Below are 25,500 nucleotides of genomic sequence, written 5' to 3'. Positions count from 1 at the left end.
TAATTCTGTTTAACATAAATAATATTCTGAATAACATAAAAATTAAATATCTAGAAATAACATTAACAAAAGGCATGAGAAACTCATTTGCTGAAAAGTACAAAAAGCCAATGAAGGATATTTGAGAAAAAATAGAGAAATACACCATTTTTATTGATCAGATTAATTAATATTGTTAAGATATCAATTCTCCCCAAATGCACATATAGATTCAATGTAATCCCATAAAAATATCAGTTTTTTTAGAAAGTTAGCAAGGTGATTCTCATCATAAAATTTCCATGGAAATGCAAAGAACCAAAACAGCCATAATGATCTTAAAAATGAACACGTTTTCAAAATTTATACTATCTGATTTCGAGATTAGTTTTTAAGCTCCAGTGATCAACACAGCATAGTATCATCACAAAGGTAGACAAAGAAATCAATGGAATAGAATATATTCCATTAATACATTCAAGTGCATAGGGTCAACTGATGTTGAACTAAGCTACCAAGGAAATTCAAGGAAGAAAGGGAAGTTGTTAAATGAATAGTTTGGGAAAAATTGAATAGATATATGAAAAAAACTTTAAATCATACTTCAGATTACACATGCACATAAAATTAGAGATGAATTATGGATATAAATGTAAAAGTTAAAACTATAAAATTTCTAGAATAAAACACAGGATTTCTTCCTAATCTTGAAGTAGGTAATGTTTCTTAGGAAACAAAATGTACTAATGTGGACACAAATTGACAATTTAGATTTCATCAAAAGTAAAATCATGTGCTTGTTAAAAAAATAGAAAATCAAGTCGTTGACTGAGAGATAATATTAGTTACACATCTATCTATTAAAGGACTTGTATCCAAAAATGAGGGGAGTAAGGGAGGTAGATATGGGTAAAAGGGGTCAAATATATATGGAAGGAAATTTAACTTTGGGTGGTGAATACACAATGCAATATACATGATGCATTATTGAATTGTACACTTGAAAACCATATAATTTTACTTTAAAAAGTCACCATAATAAATTTAATAAAAAATAAATACATAAAATAAGAATTCTTATAACTCAATACTAAAAAGAAAAACAATAAAAAATGTGCTAAGACTCGAACAGAAATTTCCTAGAAGAAGATAGGACAATCCTAACTTTGCACATTCTAACATACTTAAATTTCTGTTTCTATGGTTAAATAACACCTATCTGTCCAAAACAGGGATTAAAATTTGTTACCATTATATATTACCTATGAGTACTTGCATAAAGTAAACTTCACTGCTAGCTCTTCTCTTGACAAAAGTGCTACATAAATACATACATGTAGATCATAATTTGTAACCAATCGTGTCACCTCTTTTAAAGCCTATCATTGATTGGTCACTGTGCATCTGTTATTTAGTTCATGCATAGTCAGCAAAGCAGGTAGTTTTATTGCCTCCTCATCCCTCATGTGATATGTTACATGTCCGTGTGCATGTGACATCTTGACCAACAAAGATGGCAATAAAGCAACAAAAGTGATAATGCTGAAAGTGAAATTTGAATTAAACATAAATGCTGTTTTAGAACTAAAACCTAACCACAGAACTATTGATATTGCTGCCATTTAAGAAACTTTAGATATGCAGCCAAAGGAACTTAGTGAAAACAAAACTTATAGACATAAATGAGAAAAGTGGTTGCAATGAAAAAGATGAAGGATAATGTCCCAGAAGAAGTAATGCCAACAAAAAAAACCCATCATATTAAGGGAACTTTTAGAGAACATTATGAAGAAATAATGTTATATTTCATAACATTGAAAATGCAAAGGATAAAATGTTGGAAGTTGATCCAAACTTTGAAAAGGATATAAAAATTTGCCAAGTCATAGAAAAGGTGCTCTCTCTGTATTGTAACTTAAACAATGAGAAAAATGAAGCAACCACCCTTTATAATTTTTTTACAAAGAAACCAAAAACTTTCTCAATATTTCCAACATTTTAAATTACAATGTACTAAATAAATATTGGTTTTATTATTTTTTCATTTTTCTATGTATTTATAACTGACAGCAAGAGTTCTTAACGTAGTGTCAAAATTTTTGAAGACCATAGAATATCATAATTTTTATCATGATTATGAAAATTGCTTTGCACAGATTCAGTTTATAGTCCCATACTACCATGTAAAGCAAAGACTGCTTGTCTTTGAATGGTCAATAACCATGTTAAAGAATTTAACATCATCAATATCGCTGAAATAAAAATTAAACTTATAAAAAGATTGAAATTTTTTTACATCAATTAGAACGTCTGAAATTAAAAATAACACAGATTCTGCTGGTGCTGAGAAGTAATTAGAAAAAACTCTCATACATTGCTGTTGGGTATGTATTTAAAATAGTACAACCACTTTAGAATACTGTCAGTTTCTTGAACAGTTAAACATGTATCTAGGCTATGACCCAGCAATTCCACAGAAAAAAAATTTATACAAAAATATCTATAGCAGTTTTATTCATAACATTTAGTTTGAGACAATTCACATGTCCATCAAAAGAAAACAGACACAAATAATGGGAGAGTCACATGATAGAAAATGACTCAGTAAAAAAAAAAACAAATTACCGAAACCCTCAACAACATGAGTTTCACAATTATGTTCAAAGCAATAGACCAGACATAAAAGAGTACATATAGCACAAGAATAACTAAAACTAATCTATGCAGACTGAAATCAGGACAGTGGTTGCCTCGGGAAATAGGTGTGCAACGGAACTGTCTGCAGAAGACGGAAATGTTCTGTATGTTGCTGAGTGGTGGCTGCATGGTTGTGTGCCTTCGGAAAAACTCACCAAATTGTACATCTAAGTTCTGCGTACTGTGTATATGAAATAATTCCCCATCAGTAAAAAATGAAATGATAAAAACATAAAAAGAAAAAAGTTTTCCCTAAAAATGTATCAATAATATTCAAAATAAGTCATATATTACATTTATATAGAAATTTAAAATACTGGAGGGTGATACTTTCTAACAAATAGAAAAAAACAATATGTCTATCTTATATATCCATACTAGAAAAGAAGACTTACAGGATTAGTCCAAGTAGGTCAACAACTACTTTCAACTATCTTTTGGTAAGTGTTTCAACTGCAGGCAAAGTTCCTTACAGTACATCTGAAAATAACATTCAATCTGACTTTTAGGGAGCATGTTTTGTATAGTTAACCATTTCTCTGTAATAACACCTTAAATAAAAAGTTCATTTTAAATTTCAAGTCTAAACTTTAAAAATGTTAGATCTCTCATACACAATAAATATTAATATAGATACATTTTAAAAATTACAAATAGAATCTTGGCTTTTAAAAAATCCTATCTAAAGTAGGCTAGTTTAATTAGTAGCAGACTTCAGAAAATTGGGTTACTGATTTTTAATATATTCTTTAATTGGTGTAGATTTCATTATTGCGATCTATATAAAATAATATTTATTCTAACATTGCAAATAGTGTTAAAGTAATAATTCTTCATAATAAGGTATCCAGGCACAGAACTAGTAGGTAATTTTTTTCAAGGTTTCAGTGTATAATAGGTCATGAAAATTCAAGTTACAACGATGACATTAATATACTAAGAAATGTTACATTTTATTTGAATTTTGAAAGTGTTTAATCATATAATGGCTGCTATTTATGCATGTCATATTTATAGAATAGCTTCTTCTACAAAAGTTGGTTTTTTGTATACCATGAAACTTGTAATATTTGAAAATCACTATTTCACAAATTATTAAGAATAATTTGCACAACCTTCTATTTGTTCAAATTTACATTCATATTGCCTTGATTTTTAAACTGTCTAAATTAATGTAATATTATTAATAAAAATTTAAAATTCATTTATTCAACATTTTGAGTTTTTATACATTAATAAATATTTTTCCCCGAAGTCTATACTCTTATAGAAACAACACACATTCCTGAAGTTTGCAAGTAATATATTACCAGAAAGAAAGAAAGAAAGAAAGAAAGAAAGAAAGAAAGAAAGAAAGAAAGAAAGAAAGAAAGAAAGAAAGAAAGAAAGAAAGAAAGAAAGAAAGAGAGAGGACTTTAGCATGCACACACACATGCTTAATTTACTTAAAAAGGGAAGTAAAAGAGAAGAAAAAAATGGGGTGAAATGGGGGAGGAGGTTGATATGTAAAGGCTGTTATGAAAAGTATCAGCTACAGCTGCATAGGACAGGAATGGAAAATAGTGTAATAAGATATATCCCAGTTCCTAAATAAGTTAATAAAAATGCTGCTTCAAGAACAGCTGGCTTTAGCTGGAGTTAGGATGAAGAAAAGAGTGAATGCCTGAAGTCCACTTAATGAAAGGTATTAGAGCATCAGTGGGGTCAAGGAGAATTACACAGAGTAACTCAAATTCATTTCTTACAAAAGGAGTTCTATTTAAAAGGACTTTTAAATTTATAACTTATAATTTGATACCTAAGACAATTTCATAATAGCAGGCATTACACCTTTAGAACTGATCCAGGGTAAAAAAATTGATACGTGCTTAGCACCTTTAAGAATTCCCCGGAATGTATTTTGCTTCAGTATTTTAAAGATCTTATCATGTTAACTCACAGTATTTTTAATATTATAGGTTAAGCACATATTTGATAATAGAAATTTAGTTTTCCTGAATTTTAAATCCATATTTGGGGAAAAGTATGTATATGCTTACATTGTAAATATGTCTGCAGAAATAAATGAGGAAATTCGTATAATGGACCTGAATTTTCTCACTCCATAATGACTCTATTTAGAGATTGTGAAGTAATGGATAAAAACTACTCTGATTCCAATAAACACAAATGATTTATTGAATTTCCAAGGTAAGGAAGGCATCACAGGATCATAGAAAAAGTTCTGAATTAGTGAGTTCTGCTAATAATTAGTTATACCACACTAAGTAGACAACCTCTTTGCTTCATTTCTCAAGTTTGCAAAATGAAATGACTAGGTAAGGTTAGCACTGCAATCTAATGAAATCTAAAATTATTAGTTCTAAATTTTAAAAGGACATGAAGTAAATTTGTCTCATCATATTCTTCCTAGTAGTCTCCATATATTACTTCATATGTACTGAATAACTTGATTTTGAATTGATGGATAAAAAGGTTTCTATGCATAGGTAGTAAACATATCTCATGAATGGAATTCTGCTTTGAAGAACACGGAGTAGATGTACTCTTCCTATTCCTCTCACTAAGTACAACTAAAACTATACACATTAAACATAAAACAGACATAAGACGACTCTGAAATGTGGAGAGAAGAAGGCAGAGCAATAAGGGAACCCAGTACTCAAGGAATAACACAGTGGTGAGTTCCCTGTTTTTTTTTGTTTTTTGTTTTGATTCATATATCCCAGAAGCCAGCAATCTGGAAATATCAACCAGCTCAGGACAAAAAAGCACCAATCAACGCCTTCTCTCTCTAGCTAAAACAGAAAGTGCAGCCTAACAAGACAGAAAATTTTTGGATAATAACAGCTCCACCCCAAAAACACAGAAAATAGAAGAAACACTCCCTCCCATGACATCAAAGGTCAAATAGGGAAGCTAGTCTTCAGGTCTTACGATACTGTAATGAAGTACCCCAACCATCCTTGATACGGTGAGGTCAGAGAAGACAAAATAGGGAGCCAGGAGTTTCACCCTTTCTAGAAGTAACCAGACTCCTCCATCATATCAGTGGAGAATATATAGGGAAGAGTAATGAGGCTAGGGCCAGGAAGCCTCCTCAGGGAAGGCCTACTTTTCCACGCCAACCCAGCTTCTTCCCCTTGGGTATCAATAGAGGCTGTAGGGAACTTGATTTCTACCTCCACAGGGCAGCAATGGAGAGGTGCCCTCCCTTTTCCTACCAGGGTGGTATCAAAGGAAACCACTACAAATTTAATGTCCTTAATAGTTATTGGGCTATTCAAATTATTTCATACTAAGTAAGCTGTGCTTGTTATGCTTTTTGAAGAATGAGTTCATTTCCTCTAAGGTGTAAAATTTATGTGTGTAAAGTTGTTAAAATTATTCCCTTATCATCCTTTTGATGTCTGTAGTGTCTGTAGTGGTTTCATTACTAAATATTGGCAATCCGTATCTTCTCTCTTTTTTTTCTTTGTCGGGCTAGCTAGAGGCTTGTCAATTTTATCATTTCAAGAACTAGCTCTTTGTTTCACTGATTTTTCCTGTTTTTCTGTTTTTAATTTCATTGATTTCTGCTCTTATTTTTACTATTCTCTTCCTTCAGCATGCTTTGGACTTATCTTCTTTTCCTTTCTTGATTGTAGTGCCTTTCTTAGATAGTTTACCAAATAATTGTCTAAAAATAATTTTGTGGCTGAAGTTTCTACTTAAGGCATCCAAAGTACGTATACTGGCTGTTTACTTTGTGCTTATTATTCTTTTAGGCGTGTATGTTGATCATTTCATTCATTCATTCTTTCATAATATATTCATTGAGTATCACTGTGTGTCAGACACATTTCTAGGTACTGGAAATAGAAAAGAAAAATTCCTGTCTACATGAAGCATGCATTGTCATGAGGACAGATCCATAGGCAATAATACATATAATAGAGAAAAAGCAGAGCAGGAAAGGGGGAAGGAAATTCTAGCTGGAAGGAGGTTCAATCATAAATAAGTCAAACTCTTTTGAAGAAGTGGCATTTGAGAATAAATTTTAAAAGATGAAGGAGGAGACATATCTATATCTATCTATATTTATATCAATATCATCTATATCTATATCTCTATATATAGAGGGAGAGGGAGAGGGAAAATGCTGAATTGTAAAAGGACCTCATGGGCAACTGAAATGGTTGTGGAATTTATTCTTTGGTGACTTGGGAGGCTCAGTAAATATGTAATAAACAAATCTTTCTCCATCTAAAGAGAATACTCCAGTGTTTTAGGAAAATGGCCAAAAACAATCACTAATTTTAGAATTACTTATGTCATTTCTTACTCAAAATTTGGTGGTATCCAATTTTGCATGACATTATCGTCAAGCTTCTGCTGTAATTACGTAAAACTAAGAGAAGAGTAAGGTCCACTTTAGTTATTCAAAGTCTCCTCCTACACTCTTTCCAATACAATGTCCTCTACTCTAGTCATGCTTTCATTCCAGTTTGATCCCTTGTATTACATTGCTGTATTCCACAATGTGTTTTCTCTTGCTTTCTTAGAATTCCTATTTACTCTCTTCTATCTATTAGTCTCACTATTTTTATGAATAGTGATGGTGCCACAGGGTGGTTCACCATGAGTGCATTAGCATACCCATAATCTTCAGACCTTCTTAACCCCTACCATCTGAAAAGGTCAAATAAATATAAAGATATTCTTTGACATGCACAGTTGAAGAACTCATAGCATAGCATATTGAAGAACAACAAAAAAGAATATTTAGAAAACTTGGCTATTTTATGGATCTATGTCAGGCAATCAACTAAATATTAAGTGTACCTGGCTGTGAAATTCAAGGTTCAAGACCATATCATCATCTTCCAATTAGGTTACTGAGTCTAAGCTTCTCCTATAAAGCAATTCAGAAGCTACCAATGGGATTTGTACTTAATTGCGTTACACTTTTTGGGTATTACAATAATGGTGAGATTATTTGGTCATGTAGAGCAGAGATCACCAATGCCATTCAAAATTAAAACTTGGGTCTTGAACCCCCAAAACAGAGCCTGCACATAGTAAGCATTAAATAAGAATATACTGGTCAAATGTCAACCACACTACAAGTGTGAAAAATGTTTCTCATTTGACGTTCACTCTTAAGAAAAGTATTATATTTAAAACTTAAATCTGTATGAAAGTTATTTTATAAAATACTTGAATTTCAATTAGAATAGCAATTTCTAAAGAATAAGTATTTCTCTCTGATTTGTGACAGGCAACTATAATGGCTTTTGTGCTTTCAGCAATTACTGACTAGTAAGTAGAACATGTCAATTCACTTGCTTAAGAACAAATAGGATTGTGCAATTTTCCTGCATGTTTGACTTCTAATCTCAAATGAGGAGATGGATAAGGAGAGCAATGTCAGTGGGAAGCAGTCAAAGGACAAAGTGAACTCTTAAGTTAGTGAATTAATTTGCAACCCCAAGAAACACTTTTACCACCTCCACTCAATCTGTTAAATGGTACTTAAAAATCGTCTGAATTCTTATAAATTACATAAATACATTATTTTTAGAAAACCTGGTAAATAGTGATCAGATTTAGTCATAATGGCAGTTTTCCCTATAATCTCTGCACTGCTCAAAGAGGTCCACAAAATAGGGATCCAAATAAAGTGCACAACAAATACATGTCTTAAGTAGTTCTTAGAATGGTGGTCAAGGCTTTGTAGAAGAGGATAGAGAATTTACAGGTAAGCTATTAAATAGTAGAGATATTAAAAGAACCAAAAGTAGAAGAAGAAAAAAAGAAACAGGAAAATTGAACATATTCTCATTCAATCACACTGTATCATTAATATAATTGCAAGTTCAGTGGATTTCCAGTGGGTCTCTATAGGTATCTGATACCTCCTCTTCACAAAAAGCTAATAAAAAAATTAATGCAGAAAAGAACATTCCTAGAAACTATAGCTGCATATTTTACTTTCCCTCAATTAAGTTTTGGGCATCCGAAGGACCTAGATTACTCTTCTCTTTTGATTTTAAATTTTTGAACTTGGAAAAGCTTTGAATAAATCCGAACTGTAAAGTTATCTTCCAGAAAAAAAGAACAAGTTTTTAAAACTCAATATTAAATCACCACATTTACTAAGAGTTGAAAATAATATGGATAAGTGCATGCACTCTGAACTAATTTAAAATTCTAAAAGTTGTCTTACGGGCACATGAACTTGTTATAAAATGTTTTTATTGGTACATGTGATCTATTTTGACATAAAATGCTATTAAAAGTACCAAGTTTGGGGGCCTTCATCTATATTTTCCCTTTTCCAACATATTTGACTGTGACAAGGGAACCAGCTTAGACACCAAACACTAATCTCCTCATAAACTCAATCATCATGATGCATGTTTAACTGTGCTCAGATATGACCAAGTTTACAGAGAAAAACACCCAATAAGCCCTGTAAGGAATGTTAAGGTCAGACACTAGTCAGTGAGAGAGTGAGCCAAATTTAATTTTACTTTATGTCAAAAATAAGCACAGAGTCAGTGACTCAGAGCTGCCTATACACTGTGACTAATCTTCGACTACTATAAATTACAAGTTTGCAACAGCTATAAAACTGTTTCCATTCTGAACAATGAATCTCTAGTTCTTACTTACATATCTCATCTTATATCTGATTCATCAACAAACAATTCATGTGAACTCGAATGAAAGCAATTTATTTACCTAATAAATATTGTAATCATAAATATAATTGCGTACTAGACCTGAAACTTAATTTTAAAGATGAAAAAATTATTTAAATATTTTGGAAGCTGCAATTAATGCTCATGTTTCATATGAACGACTTTCCTCAATTAAAAAAAAAACTTTTATATTTGTCTGAGAGAAAATATCTATAATTTTGCCTGATGGAAATGTGAAAATAAAATATTCTAATGAAGTAAAAAGAAAACCTTATAAAAATTATGAATTTCATAGGGAAACAATTCATTTCTTTCTTCTACAAACATTTGAGTGGCTATAATGTCCAAGCTCTCTGCTAGGAACAGTGAGTAAAATGAAGTCAAATAAGATGTAATCCCCACAAGCAAAGAATTTACAATGGAATAGAGTGGTTCTCAATTTTCAGCACTATATTATCCACATGTTTTGTTTAAATGAAGATCTGTGAATCTTAATTTTCAAATTCTGATTCCATCAGCCTGGAGTAGGACCTCAGGGGTGTCCATTCTGATGTAGGGAGTCAGAAGTCCAAACTTTGAGAAACATTTGTCTTTAGTAGTAAGGGAATACATAGTACACCATACGACATGTCTAATATCTGCCTAATTTATTGATTTAGCATCCCTTCAAACTCCATCATGTGGTCTTTTACTCTTGAATTAGGACCCGAATTCAAATTCGAATTCTTAATTCAAGGAACTTTTACAAAGACCAGAACCTTAATTAGGTAGCTCTACATCAAGTGCATATATTGCACTTTATGTGTCTCGGTTCTACTAACTGAACTTGTGCTTCATTCCTGTGACTAAGCAGTCACCTTGAGTACCAGTGGACTCAGTAATAACTAGTCATTTTCCTTGTTTTCAGAGTCCCGATCCTCTCGTTTATCTTAGAATTATTGTGCTATCTTTTTTCCCCAGTTCTTAAGACTCACCTCCTGTCCAAAGATCAAGACTATTTTACCTGGTGCTAGACCACCCTGATATAGAACTCTTGCCTGGATTTGAACATAATTCCTTCTCCCTAACTCTGCCTACCAACGATCTGCTGCTGCCCACTCATGAGGAAACACCTGCCACCTGTTTCTGGACCTATCTGACACTGTTTGCCTGTCCTCACTGCTACACATCACCTGCTATCAAAGTTCCTAGGTAATCTACTCCAGTACTTCCTAAAAGGTACAGAGCACCAGATCACCTGGAGAGATGTTTTAAAGTACAGGATCTTCGGCTTTACTTCTTGAGGCCTTGATTCAGCAAGTCCGGGATAAAATCTAGGAATCTGTAGCTTTAAACACACATTTAAGATGGGCTTTTAAGAATAAACAACTTTTTTTGTGACATAGAAAGAGAGAAAGACAATACAGCTGCAGGAAGTAAAGCAATCTGATGGTAAAAAAAAATGTTGGATATGTTTAAGGAAGATAATCTAATCAATTATTAGCCCATAACAGGTGCTTAATAATTATTTTTGAATTAAATACATAAAATCAAATCTGCTGAATAAATGAAGTGTGGCTACAGGCATCAGCTGTATGAAGAGATGTAGTGGAGGGACATATGAATGAAAAGCTAGACAGAAGCCAGATTCTAATTGGTGATGAATTCCGGGATGTATTTTGTAGACAATGAAAACAAGTAAAACATTTGGAGTGTTCTGAGCTTCTACACACTTTCATTATCACCTCTGTGTTTCAGATACCCAAATCTACATATATAATTCTTACTGTTCAGGTAATAAAGTTCAACTGCCAACATACGAATTCTCTAAATTGTGTATAAGATTACTTCAATCAAAGTAAGTGGATGGAGAGATGACACTGGTGGGCAGGCTGGATGAGTATGGGTGATAAGCCTACTTGAGGGTATTATTACAGGAAGCAACAAGAGTCTGCTATGAAACTGGGGCAGTCAAGATGAAGAAGGGGCAAATTGCAGAGCCATGGTAGCGACTGAAGTGATAAGAGCTGATTATGAGTAGCAGAGATGGGAGATAAAAAGATTTAGTGTCCAATTTATTATAAAGAACAGGCATAGAAAAGTGAGAAAGAGAAGGAGAATTCTTGTAACATAGATTCTATTTCGAATATGTTTGGGGTTGATATACCAACCTGATCCTCAGTTGAAATTCTCTAACAATGTGTATGTGTGCATGCATGCATGGCAGTCATGTATGTGTGCATGAGAGAGAGAGAGAAAAGACAAAATACAGGAAAAGGTAGACTGAATTGACGATATAATGTTCTAGAGGAGACATGAGATTGAAACAAAATGAGCATCTACATTCCTGAAAGGAGAAAGGCAATGATATTGCTGAGAAAAGATATCTGGAGAGCGTAAATAAAGGTATGGGTAAAATTTCAAGGAGAGCAAATCAATATCTTTGATATTATTAGTAAAATCAATGATAACATCAAATATGGATGATAATGGGAGTAAACTATGTTCAGAATGAGAGCTGAATTTTTTTTATGGAAAATTGATAGAGTGTAATCAAAGGAAGTATAGAAGACTATGGAGCGCCTGGGAGAGTTAGAGTAGGTGAATTTATAGCTGAAAAAGGTAAAACCATTTCTATTTGTTTCTAGCACTGTTCATCAGCCAGTATCTGGTGAAGACAAACAGTAGGATACTCTCAGAGTTGACAATCTCCTGGCAGATGAGTCACAATTACATGGTTCGAGATCTAAGGATCAAAGAAAAATGTTGAAATGCGTCCATTACAGCCAAATAGGGAGAACACTGAAATCTGAAGAAATGTTGCATTGGAAGGAAGAGAAGCAAAGAATGCTGATCGGGATGCCGAAAGCAGAGTGAAGGTATTGTGTCTCGAAGTTCTGTGGTTTACAGTCTCAAGGGTAGAAAAATGGAGTACAATTGGGTGATGTCGATTTCAAAAGGAGAAAGGAGTTTAAAGATGTTTCCAAGATAGAGGTGCTAAATGTGCCAGAGGTAAACAATTATGCCAATATGCACAGTCCCCATTGGGGAAAACCACCAGGAAATGGTATTCTCAGGAAAGAATCAGGTTTTCATTTATATGAGAAAGTATGATACTAGAGAAGGCAGAAGATGAAGAAGATTATGACATAGGACAAATCACTGTTAGAGAGAGTGAGAGTTTTCTTTGTAGACTAGGTCTTAGTGACCTGGATATTTTTGTTCAAATAAAATAAAAAATGAAGTCTGGTATAGAGAGTAGAAGTAGATTCAAGAGAGTCTGGCACTCCAGCTCTGGAATTCAGGGAAGCATCTAGAATTCCATAAAATCGATTAAGAAAAAAAGAGATATTCAAAAGTTTACATGTTTGTTCTCTATTTTAAATTATGATAAAAAGCATAATTCAGTAAGTTTGGATTTTGGATTAATAAAAAATAAATATTCGCGGAAACATAATAAAGCAGATTTTCTCTCTTTTCTTTCCTCCTTTCTGTCTCCCAGTGATGTAGAGAATGATCAACATACTACACAGCTTAATACTCTGGTAACACATGGGATAAAAAAAAAGTATGTGTTGTAATTTTTAACATTTCTTTAATATCTTTGTATAAATTTGCTATAACGTTTACAAATGGTATTGACAAATGTATGACACAATCTAGAACAGTTACCTGTTTCAAGTTAGTTATCTCTTTCAGATAAATTACCTGTTTCATATTGGTTACCTGTTTCAGGTAGCGTGCTGATGTTGCATGTTCTTTCATCACCTTCACCAGCTGAGGTTGAAGCTCTTATTTTAAAGACATATGAGGTATTGGCAAGAAGTTTCATGAAAGTATGCATGTGATCTTGGGGAGAGACTTTTGTAGAATTCCTTTCAACTGTTATCATATAATGTGTAATTATTCCATTTGCCTTTTTGGGTGGATCCCACCTCACTAAAGCTGACTGCCAGCTAGTTGCCATACATTGTATGTTCTGTACAACATCTGGAACTTAAAAGATAAACAAATGCCTAAAGTTAAAATTTATACACATGTAGTAGATAAATCATTTAATTATGTGATTGTTAGATAAAATCATATGTAGGAATAGAGACAGAATAAAAAATTAACATATCAACCTTTCAATTTATGCTCAAAAAGTTCTTAACAAAGGCTGAATCAAATAGCAGTTAGCCTATTTTCTTTGGTATCTGTTAATCCTTACAATATTGAACCAATCACTGAATACTTTCCTAGGCCAAAGCAACAATCAAATCCTCAGATCCTCAGAAGCAACTCTATAGCTTCAAGCTCAGGCAGTGATTAAATCCTGTTCTCTATCTCTTCATCGAAAAGGAGCAGTCTTAGCAATACTTTATAATGAATCTTTTTATGCAAAATATAGATGTGGGTGCCTCCCTGATGGGGCACATCTGGGCCTAACAGTACTAGCAAACATGTAACCAATTTAGAGGGTTTGCTTTTACATTTGGAAGCCTTCTTTGGAAGAATCGTGAAGACCTGATTCCTCAGTACTTTTTAAAAATTGTTGGAGAGAAGATTTAAATCAGCTCTAGTTTTTGTTTTTGTTTTTTTCCTTAGGCAAGGAAACCCTTGGTTGACCTCACCAATTGCAAGGACCTTGTCAGCTCACAACCCCTTATTTACTTATTTATGTTTTATGCCTGTAGCACCTGGTCTTCCTAGGTGGTCTCCCATCCAAGTACTAACCAGGCCTGACCCTGCTTAGCTTCTGAGATCAGATGGGATCAGGCCTGTTCAGGGTAGCATGGCCATAGACCCAGCTCCACTTTTTAATTCAGTTCAAGGTTGTTCTAGAACTTCCCTGAATTTACGTGGAAGTAACTCAGTTTCTCAGAGGTCTACTCTATCTGGTAGACCTGCTTAAAGAGTAATACCCCAGCCCACCAAAATGATTGCAGATTGAAGAGACTGGTTACTTCTCATGGAAATGTCTAATTATCTAATGCCCCCCAATGTTAGCATAGCTTTTTCTATTATGGTAAAAAGAGGATGCTAGAAGGAAAATTGGCACAGAGTCAATTCATGGATTACAGACAAGTAGTGAAAGGAAACAACTTGCTGTCATCATATAAAACAGTTATTTAAAGAAAACTCAAATGATTTTTGACTTGCCTACAGTTCTCTTGTCTGGCCTAAATTTATATCTTTACAAAACTTTCTTTTGCTATAAGATAAAGGCATCAGGCCTAAAGAAAAATACTTAGGGGATCAGTAGCATTTAAAATTTTTTAAAACGATAGTTTCTCGGCTAATCCAGGGTTCTGGCAATTAAACAACATTAATTATTTGCTTCCTTATTTTTAAAAACATATAACAATATTTTCATAAAATAAGTTAACAAGAGACAGTTGACAACTTGTTTAAGTTTAGTACATAAACCAGGATTTTGTGAGCATGTATTTCACTTATTCTATGTACCCAAAAGTGATTAATTAACCAGCTGATATTATAACCCTTAAACTTGAAAATTTTCTTTTATTTAACCAGTTAGGGCATAGAATTTTATGAAAATATTTTATTTTACTGATAAAATGTTTATTGGTTTACCAAGCACTGTCTATAAGATGAGCCTTGATTTTATTAACCTAATATGTGTATAAATTATTAAAATGCTTTTTTTTCCCTTATAGTTTAACATTTTTATATAGTATTACTCATTCATAGTATGTATTTCCTACAGTCACGTCCACCCTTCACTGGAGGTCAGAGGCTGATGTTCTAGATCAGTTTCTTCACTAATTTTCTTAGCCCTTTTCATCTAATCTGCCTGAATCATGGCTTCTTCATCTACAATATGGGAATAAGGGTAACAGTAACATTTTTTGAGCACTTCTTGTATGTCTGACACTCTGACAAATGTCTTACATGGATCTTTTCAAATATTTTTCACAATAATCTGATGATATTTCCTTTTAATTAAGGATGTAGAGTTTCAGAGAAGTCAAAGGGTTTTCCCAAGGTTATTCAAGTACTAAGTCACAGAGCCTGGATTAAAATCCAGACAATGACTTCAGAGTGTACACTTTTATCCACTATAAATACTATTTACTTAGCCTGTCTTATAGGCATGCTATAAAAAATTCTCAGGTATCCATAAATTAATGCAAAAATTATTAATTTATCCATGAGTTGTCTCTAATTTCAATTTAAAGGTTTACTAAAACAAGAGGAAATGCATCCAGAGGTACAAAGAAGAAATAATCATTGACCAAAAAAAAAAAAAAAAAAAAAAGGTAAGGAAGACATGCCTTTAAACATATGGTCTAGGTGAGTGGCAGAAAAGTACATATCTAAGACACTATTATAGGTCATAAATGAATACTATTTAGTACACAAACAAAGGTGAGCTATGGCATGTATGTGACACATAGGTAAGTTGCTTAATTAGACCAATGGTATTTCATAGTCTTCATAGACCACTTCAAGTTTTACAGATGGACTGTGGGAAAGTAGAAGCTTACATAGTGACTAGTGATCTTTAAATGTCACAACACATCTTCTGAAAACAATCATAGACATCAATTCATGAAAATATCACTCGGCCTTTTAAAAGTGACTACTGGTTCATTTCTTCTTTTAATTTTCCCAGCTATCTCAGATGGCCCTAAGAATTAGGTAATTTTCACAAATATCTAGAAGCCTTCATTTTTTAAACTAGTCTTTTATTTCAACTTTCTCAAAAAGGAAAGAACATCTGTAAATATATACATACACAGATATGTATGTATTTTGATTGTAGACAAGACTCAGCCTTGCTTTAAAGCATTGAAATTCAATTTGCCTTTGAGTGGACTATTAAATAATGATACTTTATCACATAAACTGAGAACGGAAAGGGAAAAGGGTTAAATATAAAATGAAATACTTCAGATTTAAATAACTGTGTCTAACCTGATTCTTGGGTTGTGAATTTCAGTATATTACTAAATTGATTGCCATTTCCAACTTTGGTAAAGGCAGATATGCTGACAGAATAGGTGCTGACTGGTTCCAGTCCAGTAAGTTTAGCTTCAGTTTGAAAACCTGAAATATTCTGAAAAGCAGAAAAAAATTCTTAGTCACAATGCATCATCAAAAGTTTGTTTCTTACAGAAAGAAATATTTTACACATTGAAGTTATGCCTTCTATGTTTAACCTATGATTTAATAAGCATGAGTATTTTTAATTAAAATAAAACAAATATTAAACACTTTTTTCTGGCATAGGGTGTGCTCAACTGATGATTCAGGGACAAACTGAGCACTCTCTCAGCCCTGAAGAATCTTGTAATTACCATTTTTAAAAAAAGCTAGATAATTTTGTTTTCATTTTACCTCCTAGATTTTTACCTGTAATTATACACCAATTACTTTTTTTAAATTTGCTAAAAGTAAAGTCCCCAATTTAAATCCAATTTAGAGCTGTGATACTTGTTTTTTCTTGAATTCACCTAAATTTATTTTAAGTACCCACTGACATTCTATGTAAATTAATTTATTCCTCAGCTACTGTATGCTAGGCACTGGGAATACAGTAGTGAATAAAACAAAATCTCTGCTCCTCTGAAGCTTAAACTATCAGTTTTCCCAGATGACTCCTAAATTTCTAATTTGACACAATTCTTAGGAGAATGAGGAAAAAAACAAAACAGCACAATTGCCCAAGGAAGAATACACTTTCTCATAGAAAATTTTACCAGTAAGTATGAAATCTTTATCCAAGGATAATTGTCCTAACCAAGAGAGCAGTTATGGAAAGCGAAGACAAACTCTGGTATGGTATAATTTTAAGACTATTGCATTATATCCAACCCAAATTTTAAAACACTTTCACTTATTTATTAAACATTTCAGTAGCAGAAATTTAGCAAGAATCCTAACTCTTGGGGTACTTACATCATATTTTAAATTACTTTCTTACAAGTCATTGACATATATTAAGAACTCACTATATTACACTATTTTCTTTCATTTTTTTCACACTTTCTAGTATAAAGCATACTGTTAGATAACCAGGATATTATAAATATATGTAAGACATAGGCCCTGTCATCAGGAAATTTTTATATTAATTAGAGAAATTTATAAACAACTGCTGATTGAGAAGAAATTAAACAGTGAGGGTAATTTTGATTTAGATTAGAAGGGACTAGTACCCAGGGAAATGACTGAGTTTATAATGAAAAGTGTGAGAGTAGCATACTGAATGGCAAATGGATTGACACAAAAATAGTTGTAAGAAGGAGACATAAGTGAGGGATATTTCTAAACATATTTTAAGAGAACTTTTTACTGAATAAATAATTTCTTTCAGTATGTATAGGTGACCTGAGTTTCCAGCAAACCTGGATCTTATTGATCACTGTGTGGACCACATTGGATTGACTGGGATGGCAGAAACATTTGGAGCGGTTCTGGATTTTTTTGCCTATATCAACCCCATACAGAATTTGAAAAAATAAAAAGAAAGAATAATAGAATCTGATATTGTCATGGCATAGGGTGAAACATAGAAAAGAATAGAAAGCAAAATAGAGGAAAGGAACAAGTCACAGTAAACTAGATGTTAAGAAAAAAATAATAGAAACTGATATTGTCATGGCATATGGATGAAACATAGAAAAGAATACAGGAAAACACACTTAGAAAGCAAAATAGAGGAAAGGAACTAGTTACCGTAAACTAGATGTTAAGAAAGAAAAAAAAGATTTCATGTTGTAAACTAATTGCTTCCTAGACCTTGTATATACTGGAACAAACAAACTCCTTGCTCTTAATAATTATGAAATATGTTCAGGCCAATCTTCAATTGCAGACCCTGAGTAATGTCTGATATTCCACACTCAAACCTGACTTTTTATTGTTTTATTAAAGCCTTATGTTGAATTGCTAAAAAAATTTAAAAAAGAAATTAAAAATAACACAACATAGATTCAACTTAGTTACTACTATATGCTAGGAATTTTTCTAAACAGTTATAGAATTGTAAATGAGCAATGGTAGTTATTCTTAATGGCATCTAATAGATAAGAAACAGATGAACTATTGAACGATAAGTGATAAATCATTTCAGGCTTCTACAATATTATTTCTGATGATTGTGTGTATTATTGTTGCATGTGTTTATGCATTAGATTTTTTTGCTATTTAAAAAATGTTGCAATGAATACCCTTGTAGATAACTCTTTAATACATCCACTATTATTTTTAAAATAATATACAATATTTCAAAGGTAAATAAAAGAAAAAAGATGGTACGAGTACATTTAAAGAAATTTAAAAGAAAACAAGTTTATGAAAATCAATGGAAGAGTAAATAGATGCAAAAGGGAATAACTAAAAATAGATTTTAAACAAAAACTACTTCCTCCACCCCCCCAAAAATGATATAGTCAATACTTTATGGTATAAAGATTATATTTTTGCTACTAGTGGAATATTCATGGTAGCATTTTTATTGAGAAAACAGAATGTCTAAAAATCTTAGAATATAATTTATTCTCATATTCAGATAATGGTATAATGTCATTTTATGCTTAGTGCTATTGCATTGTTGGATGGATATTTTGTACTTTTTAAAACTATGTATATTAACAACAATACTAACACCTTTATCATATGCCAGGGATTGTTCTAAATGCTTTATATGGTGTTTATGCTAGAGACTACTCTTCTGAGGAGAAAAGACCACACATATACAACCACACTCCAATATACGCACACAATTACCCTACGAACGTGATAACACTAAGAAAATAATTTCTTTTTCCCTTTTGACATCAATTTCCCAGTGGCCCATTCAGACAAAGAAAATTAAAAAAAAAAGGGAAAATGTTAAGATTAGACCAGGAATGGATATTAGAGGGCTAGAGACTTAGTGTCAGTAATATAATTTCACACTTCTGGGAAAGAGATTCCACATTTATGGAGTAATATAATTCAATTTCTACTCAGGCTATCAGATTTTAAAATAATATCTTGATTTCCAGAAAGAAAGTTATTGTTCTTAGGACATAAACTTAATCACAGGTCTTGATTTTTATTATTCACTTTGTAAGCTACACATGCTATAAAAATGATTTACCATCCGTAATAAATTGTAATACATATAATATTGGAGACAATGTTTATTGCAGATTTTTTGCACTCTCCTTGCCATAACTAAATAAGAGCATTCAGCTTCACTTTGCCTTTGGGAAAAAAATAATAAGAACACTTTCTTAAATCAATGCTATGTACTATAACATATTTTGGCGATTAAATGCTAAAAATCATAGAAGTATATTTGAGACCCCTTGTTATATCAGTTCTTTGGGCATTTTTCATTGGTTCTGAAACTTAAAAATGAAGGAGAGAAAAGGTGTTTAGTGTTGTAAACTAATTAGCATTGAAAGTAAAAGAATAATGATATATCTTTAAAGACTAATTCATGTGGGATTAATGCTATCAGAGAAGATTACCAGAAGTCCATTATAAAGACTTTTCTGAAAAGACTAAAACCATTTACTTGGTACTTCTTTTAACAACAAAGAGAAATATATTATACTTAAGATAATAACAGGTTTTAGTCTGAAAAAAATTTACTATGTACTTTCCAGCATTAACAAAATGGTGCAATTATTTTTTAAATTGTAGATATCCATAAGTTACAGTTTCTAAGTAAATTGCACTACAATGTCTTCAGCTTCCATATCTGGCAAATATCTTCTGTGTTTTCCACAAGCATCCTTGAGTTATAGGAAACAAAAAAGGTTTTATAAAAGATGGTTCTTTTTTAATTTAAAGCAGTCCATTTTCCCCCTGCATGTCAAAAGATTTTGATTCAATTTCTGAATCTTTTTGAAATAAACATATACTGTTATAATCAACCTACCTTATAAAATACAGTATCAGTTTCATGTTCATGAATTTTAAAACTATATACTTTAACAATACCGCCTGGAACAGGACTCGGGCTCCATTTCAGCCATACAGAGTCTGAAGTGCAGTTGATTAAAGTCAAATTTTGAGGAGGTGCTAAAGGCACTGCAGGAAAACACAGTATAAAACTTATATCATAATTTTTTTAACATACAAATATCATTGTGACTCTAGCTTCCTGAAGATGCTGGTTAAGAAAGATGTATAAAATGATCATATTTAATTTTGGAAATAAATAATAGAAGTATTGTTTTCGTACTTGGAACTCAGTAGTTCCAAAGTAGCTTTTAACAGAACACTCTGTTCTGAAGTTTGAATTAAAAAATAGAAAAGCGTTATGCAAACTAGATGAATAGCTGTAAGCCTGTTACAAATAGACAATCAAATATGCTTTCATTTTCTATGAGGTTCCTTAAAAAGAGATGACAGCAAGTGCCGCAACAGTGATATCATTTGAAGGAAGATGGATTCTGGCTTACCTGACTCATCTGTGTAAAAGAAAAGAATACTGGAAGGACCGAGTCCTTTTATGGTTCTTGCAGCAGCAAAAAAACTATATAATGTAAATGGTGAAAGCTCTTCCAATATTACATAATGATCAGAAGTAATAAAAGAATAATTTTCATTTGGTCCTTGTAAAGTTAAATCATAACTTATTATTGCACCATTTGGTTTTACTGGGGGATCCCATGATAAGAGAACTGAGGTAGAGGAAAGGTTTTTAAAAGTGTTGATTATTGGTGAAGTTTCTGGGACTATAAAAGAAAAAGAAGAAGATTAAATGAAACAAAAGTGAATTAACATTAAAAAGAAGAGGCTTTAATAAAAATGATACTTAATTTTATTAGCAGATAATCATTTTAATTTTAAGAAACTTCGAGTTTATTGTATTTATTGAAAAGCTAATTACCTGAGACCAAACAGAATCTATATAATTATAAGAATAGTGTTTTCTGTCAGAAAGCAATATAAGTAAGAGGATGCCAACAATCTGCTTAATAGACAATAAAAGAATCCAGCCTACCATCTTCCTCAGTTTTGATGTGTAGCTGGGCAGTATAGATATCAGAGAATCCCTTTTCTGTTGATGGAGTGATTTTTAATATATAGTCAGTGTATTTTTCCAGATTATCAAAATACATGCTTGTCTCATGTGTAATGAGAGGTGGTCTTACATGGCGAGGAGTCTGCTGTAAGCTCAGAGAAACATAGTAGAAGACTAGACCATTTGGATGAGATGGTAGGCCCCAGCTTACATTTATTGCAGTTGATGAAATGGACTCATAAGTCAGGTTTCCAACAAGCCCTTCAGGTACTATGATAGGTAACATGCAAAATATAAAAATTATCAGTCACCCTCAAAAAATTTTAAGCAAATTCACAAAATGAAGATAATTGTTGAAATGGCATCTATTACACCACCAACTCTTACATTAGTTAGATGCAGATGTAATAAATATTACCTAATAAAAATATTCTCTAAATAATAATATTAAAGTCATTCAAAATAAACCTTGTCATCTTTAATATGTATGAGATTGTTTTATATAACATTCTCTTGGCTTTTCTCTCTTACAACATGGAGATTATAAGCATGTACGTACACATATTTGTGTGTATCTGTATACTCAGATATTTAAATATTTAATAATATATATAATCTATACAGTATTTTTAGTTTTTGTCTTCTAAATATTATCTTTATTGCACATATGAGGTCATCTAAGACCTCTCACCTGGAAAAGGGAACAGAACATGTTTATTATTCATGAAGCTATCATATCCTGAAAAAAAGTTATAGATTGATAAAAAATCTTGGGAGAGATCTGCAAGAAGGCCTGAAATGATATGGACCACATAATTCACTAAAACACTTTTGATAAAGACTCTGTAAACATATATTTTATCATAACTTATTCTGTTGGTCAACTTGTCAACTATTTAAAAGATTGTTGCAACAAAGAAAACATTCACTCATATTTATAGCGCCTGTCAGTTTATGATCTTAAGGTAATAAACATGGAATTTCACTCTTAGCAGAAGTATAGGCCAATACCACTTCTCGATGAGAGACTAGCCTTTAAAAAATAAGTGAACAAAAGAAATGACCATAAGAAGAAAAAGGCAATGATCCATGTATCATTGTATTCTCAAAGCTGAAACCTATGAATCAAGAGCTTCAGTCATTATAGTTTTCTGAATACTCAACACAAACAAGATTCTGCAGAATCTGGGGTTAAAAAAAAAAAAAAGATATTCTGGGTATATTGGTCACAAATACAATAAAAACAAAGATGCTGCATAGAGTCCTGTGTGGATTTAAATGGATGAGCTTATTAACTATTAGAAAATTCATCCATGTGTGCAACAGTATTTTTCATGCCCATAACCAGATGGCTGTGACATATTAGGAAGCAATAAACATGGCGGAATTTTTATGAATGGATTGTAGAGGTTTTTATGAATAGAAAAGGCTATTATAATAGCTTTATAGCTACATTAAAATGCATTTTCAAACTTCTATAATGACTAGTTAAATGTGCCTAAATAACATATAGATTTTACTCCCAATACATATAGATAGAAAGAGGTCATAAAATAATTATAAATTTTAAATTAATCTTCTTAAAGATTAATAAATGTTTTTCATTTACATACTGTCTTGATCTGTGTATACTTGAACTACGTCACTGCTTTTATTCCCATTTCCAACTGAAGTACTTGCTGTTACCCAAAATGTATAGTAGCTGAATATTGCCAATTTATCTATTATTGCAGATACGGTCATATTGTCAAAGTCATTGGTTACTTCAAGGAGTGTAAAATTCTGAAAAATAAACATATTGTTTTAATTGTTCAGAATATAGTTTTAGTATACGTGAACATTTAAAAATAATTATTATCCATGAATTGGTGTCTCATTATTTTAATATGTTAATTTTGGAGGAAAATCAACATAGAGCATTTTTATTGCAATAATTAAACTGGAAATATGTTTGTACTAAAAGAGGAATAGATGGCATCAGTTTTAATTACAAAATCACGTACAGAGTAGCAAAGAATAAAATCTCTAAGCTTAGTAATGGAGACGGTCCAGTGGCCAACTGAAAATGCTACAACTGTGCTGATCAGTATCAGTTTTCTTATGAAAATTCAAGTATTTTTCAAAACATTGACTATATATTTTAAAGAAGTTTGGGAATATCATAAAAATTTAATTTTTTTCTTCCTATTAATGATGGAATTATGAAACTCTTCACCATTTTCTATTAACTCAAGTGGATATTATTATTCATCTTTAATGGTTCCTTTTTCTTCTATGTTCATAGGGAGGAAAGAGAAGACAGCTAAATGCAGAGTAAGAGAAATTTTATAATTCTCTGGCCTGATTCCTAGTTACATTTGTCCCAAGACATTTTTTGAATTATTAGGGAATTTATGCATATTCTATCTGATCAAATTTTAAACACAAAACACACAAAATCAATTTTAAAATAAAGAAAAAGACTTTTAAAAAATATCATGTAGACAATTAGTGTCCATAATTTTGTAATAACGTCTATCTACACTGAGAAATCTAAATTGTTCCAATCCACACAAAGCCCTTTAGAGTCCTATAAACCTGCATTCACTTCTGGCAGAGTAGACCTGGATAAACCATGTCATCTCAAAGCTTCTCCTTCCTCAACTATAAAATGGGAATAATCATTTCTACTTCTCGGAGAGCTTTTGAGGATTAGATGATATAAAGCACATAAAGCAATTAATACCATGTCCAGCACAGAATTTAAAAAAGCAAATAGTAATTGGTTTATTTAAATTAATAACAGGATAAGCAATCTGGCTAAAATTTATAGTTAAGATGGCTCTGCAATGTGTAAACAAATTAAATTCAGCAAGTTTTTGTGGTTCTTTTGCCAATATTTGAGATTGGGGAGGGGAAGAGTGAGAGTAAGAAAAGATCTACTTCAATTCGTGGTGACTTATTTAGGAACAGACAAGTTAAAACATAACGATCTCACACAAAATATGATCTGTGAACTTTAATATCTTCTAACACATCTACTTTACACATGAAATAACTGGCTTATATAAAGTATTGCTTAAAATATTCACGTAGCTTTTTGGTACAACTTTGAATTTTTCTTTGGCATAGAATTTATTTTGATTACCTATGACCTTGATGACAACTCAGCAACAAATTATTTTGAATCACCCAGAAGTCATTCATACTGAATGTGCGTAGACATGCATAGACATGCACGGACATGTAACAAATTTATAATTAGGTTAATTATCTAGATTATTTCATTCATCTGTTTATTTTTGGAAAAAATATCCTGTGGCTCAAATTATCTAATTAAGGCTTACTCTTTTGCGTATATAAATGCAGTCTCAAGGTATTTAATAAAAACTTTTCAAATTTGATTAATCAACCAGTATTTATTTAGCACTTTTTCATATAATAATGTGCTTGCTGGAAAATTACTGCTTGGCTATCGCCCATGGGAACATAGGCTATCGCCCATGGGAACATAACATTCTAACAATAAGCTTTCTGCTTCTGTACCCCCGCTTGCACAACCAACCTGTGGGTTGACAGGTAGTGAATAAGAGAAAAATAGACCTTTGTGTTTAAGACAGAATGAGGAATGGGATTTAGGGCTTAAAAACCCTATACCTCTACATTTTGAGGCTGCTTAATTTGGGGTCTGTGCACCCCTGGCAGACCCAGCTGGCTGAATAAGGAGCGTGTTTCCTATAACTCACTGATTTCTGGTGGTCCGTGAGTCTTTCAGGGGCTGGCGGCTACAAAAATAAGACTATGTCAGGCACACTGAGACATGACATAAGTGGATAAAAATTAAAATGTAGAAGACTTAATACACTATACAAAATACAAAGTGAACAACTGAAGGAAGAACAAGATAAACTGCCAAGTAGTAGTAGAGAGATTAAATTCCCCAAAATAAGAAGGAAAGATCACTTCACTACAAACTCAAGTGCTCCAAAATTGTAACTAAGTACCGAAAATGTTGTTGGTCTATGATAACAATTTATGTTCTTTCAATTAAGATATTTATCGAGCATTAAATCTATGTATGATGAAGTACAAGAGGATTTCAGGAGATGGAAAGATAAATGTCACATGACCCCTTTCTTCAAGTTGTTTGCTATGACTTAAAGGAGCTAAGACAATAGCAGATACCAGGAAAAGGAAGTAGAATAT

At 32.1% G+C, this 25,500-nt stretch overlaps 1 protein-coding gene and 1 non-coding gene across 4 annotated transcripts in view; both read right to left on the bottom strand.

Annotated features, from left to right (window-relative positions):
• Nucleotides 1-25,500, bottom strand: part of PTPRQ (protein tyrosine phosphatase, receptor type Q) — a 179,937-nt gene that overhangs the window by 97,829 nt on the left and 56,608 nt on the right. For 2 of the 3 annotated variants that reach the window (XM_023521148.1, XM_023521153.1), the window contains exons 22-27: nt 22,929-23,097; nt 21,295-21,585; nt 20,750-21,025; nt 20,224-20,375; nt 16,263-16,404; nt 13,050-13,337 (exon numbers count right to left, since the gene is read on the bottom strand). In XM_023521148.1, the coding sequence (XP_023376916.1) occupies nt 13,050-13,337; nt 16,263-16,404; nt 20,224-20,375; nt 20,750-21,025; nt 21,295-21,585; nt 22,929-23,097 (1,318 nt within the window). The remainder of the gene's footprint in view (nt 1-13,049; nt 13,338-16,262; nt 16,405-20,223; nt 20,376-20,749; nt 21,026-21,294; nt 21,586-22,928; nt 23,098-25,500) is intronic. The other variant, XM_023521158.1, reaches the window with a different exon arrangement.
• Nucleotides 14,009-14,127, bottom strand: LOC111730033. The gene has a single exon (XR_002776530.1). It is a non-coding gene; the product is annotated as a 5S ribosomal RNA (ribosomal RNA).

Source organism: Pteropus vampyrus, unplaced genomic scaffold, assembly GCF_000151845.1.
Source record: "Pteropus vampyrus isolate Shadow unplaced genomic scaffold, Pvam_2.0 Scaffold9, whole genome shotgun sequence".
Classification (NCBI taxonomy): Eukaryota; Metazoa; Chordata; class Mammalia; order Chiroptera; family Pteropodidae; genus Pteropus; species Pteropus vampyrus.
This window is presented reverse-complemented; position numbering and strand designations above follow the sequence as displayed.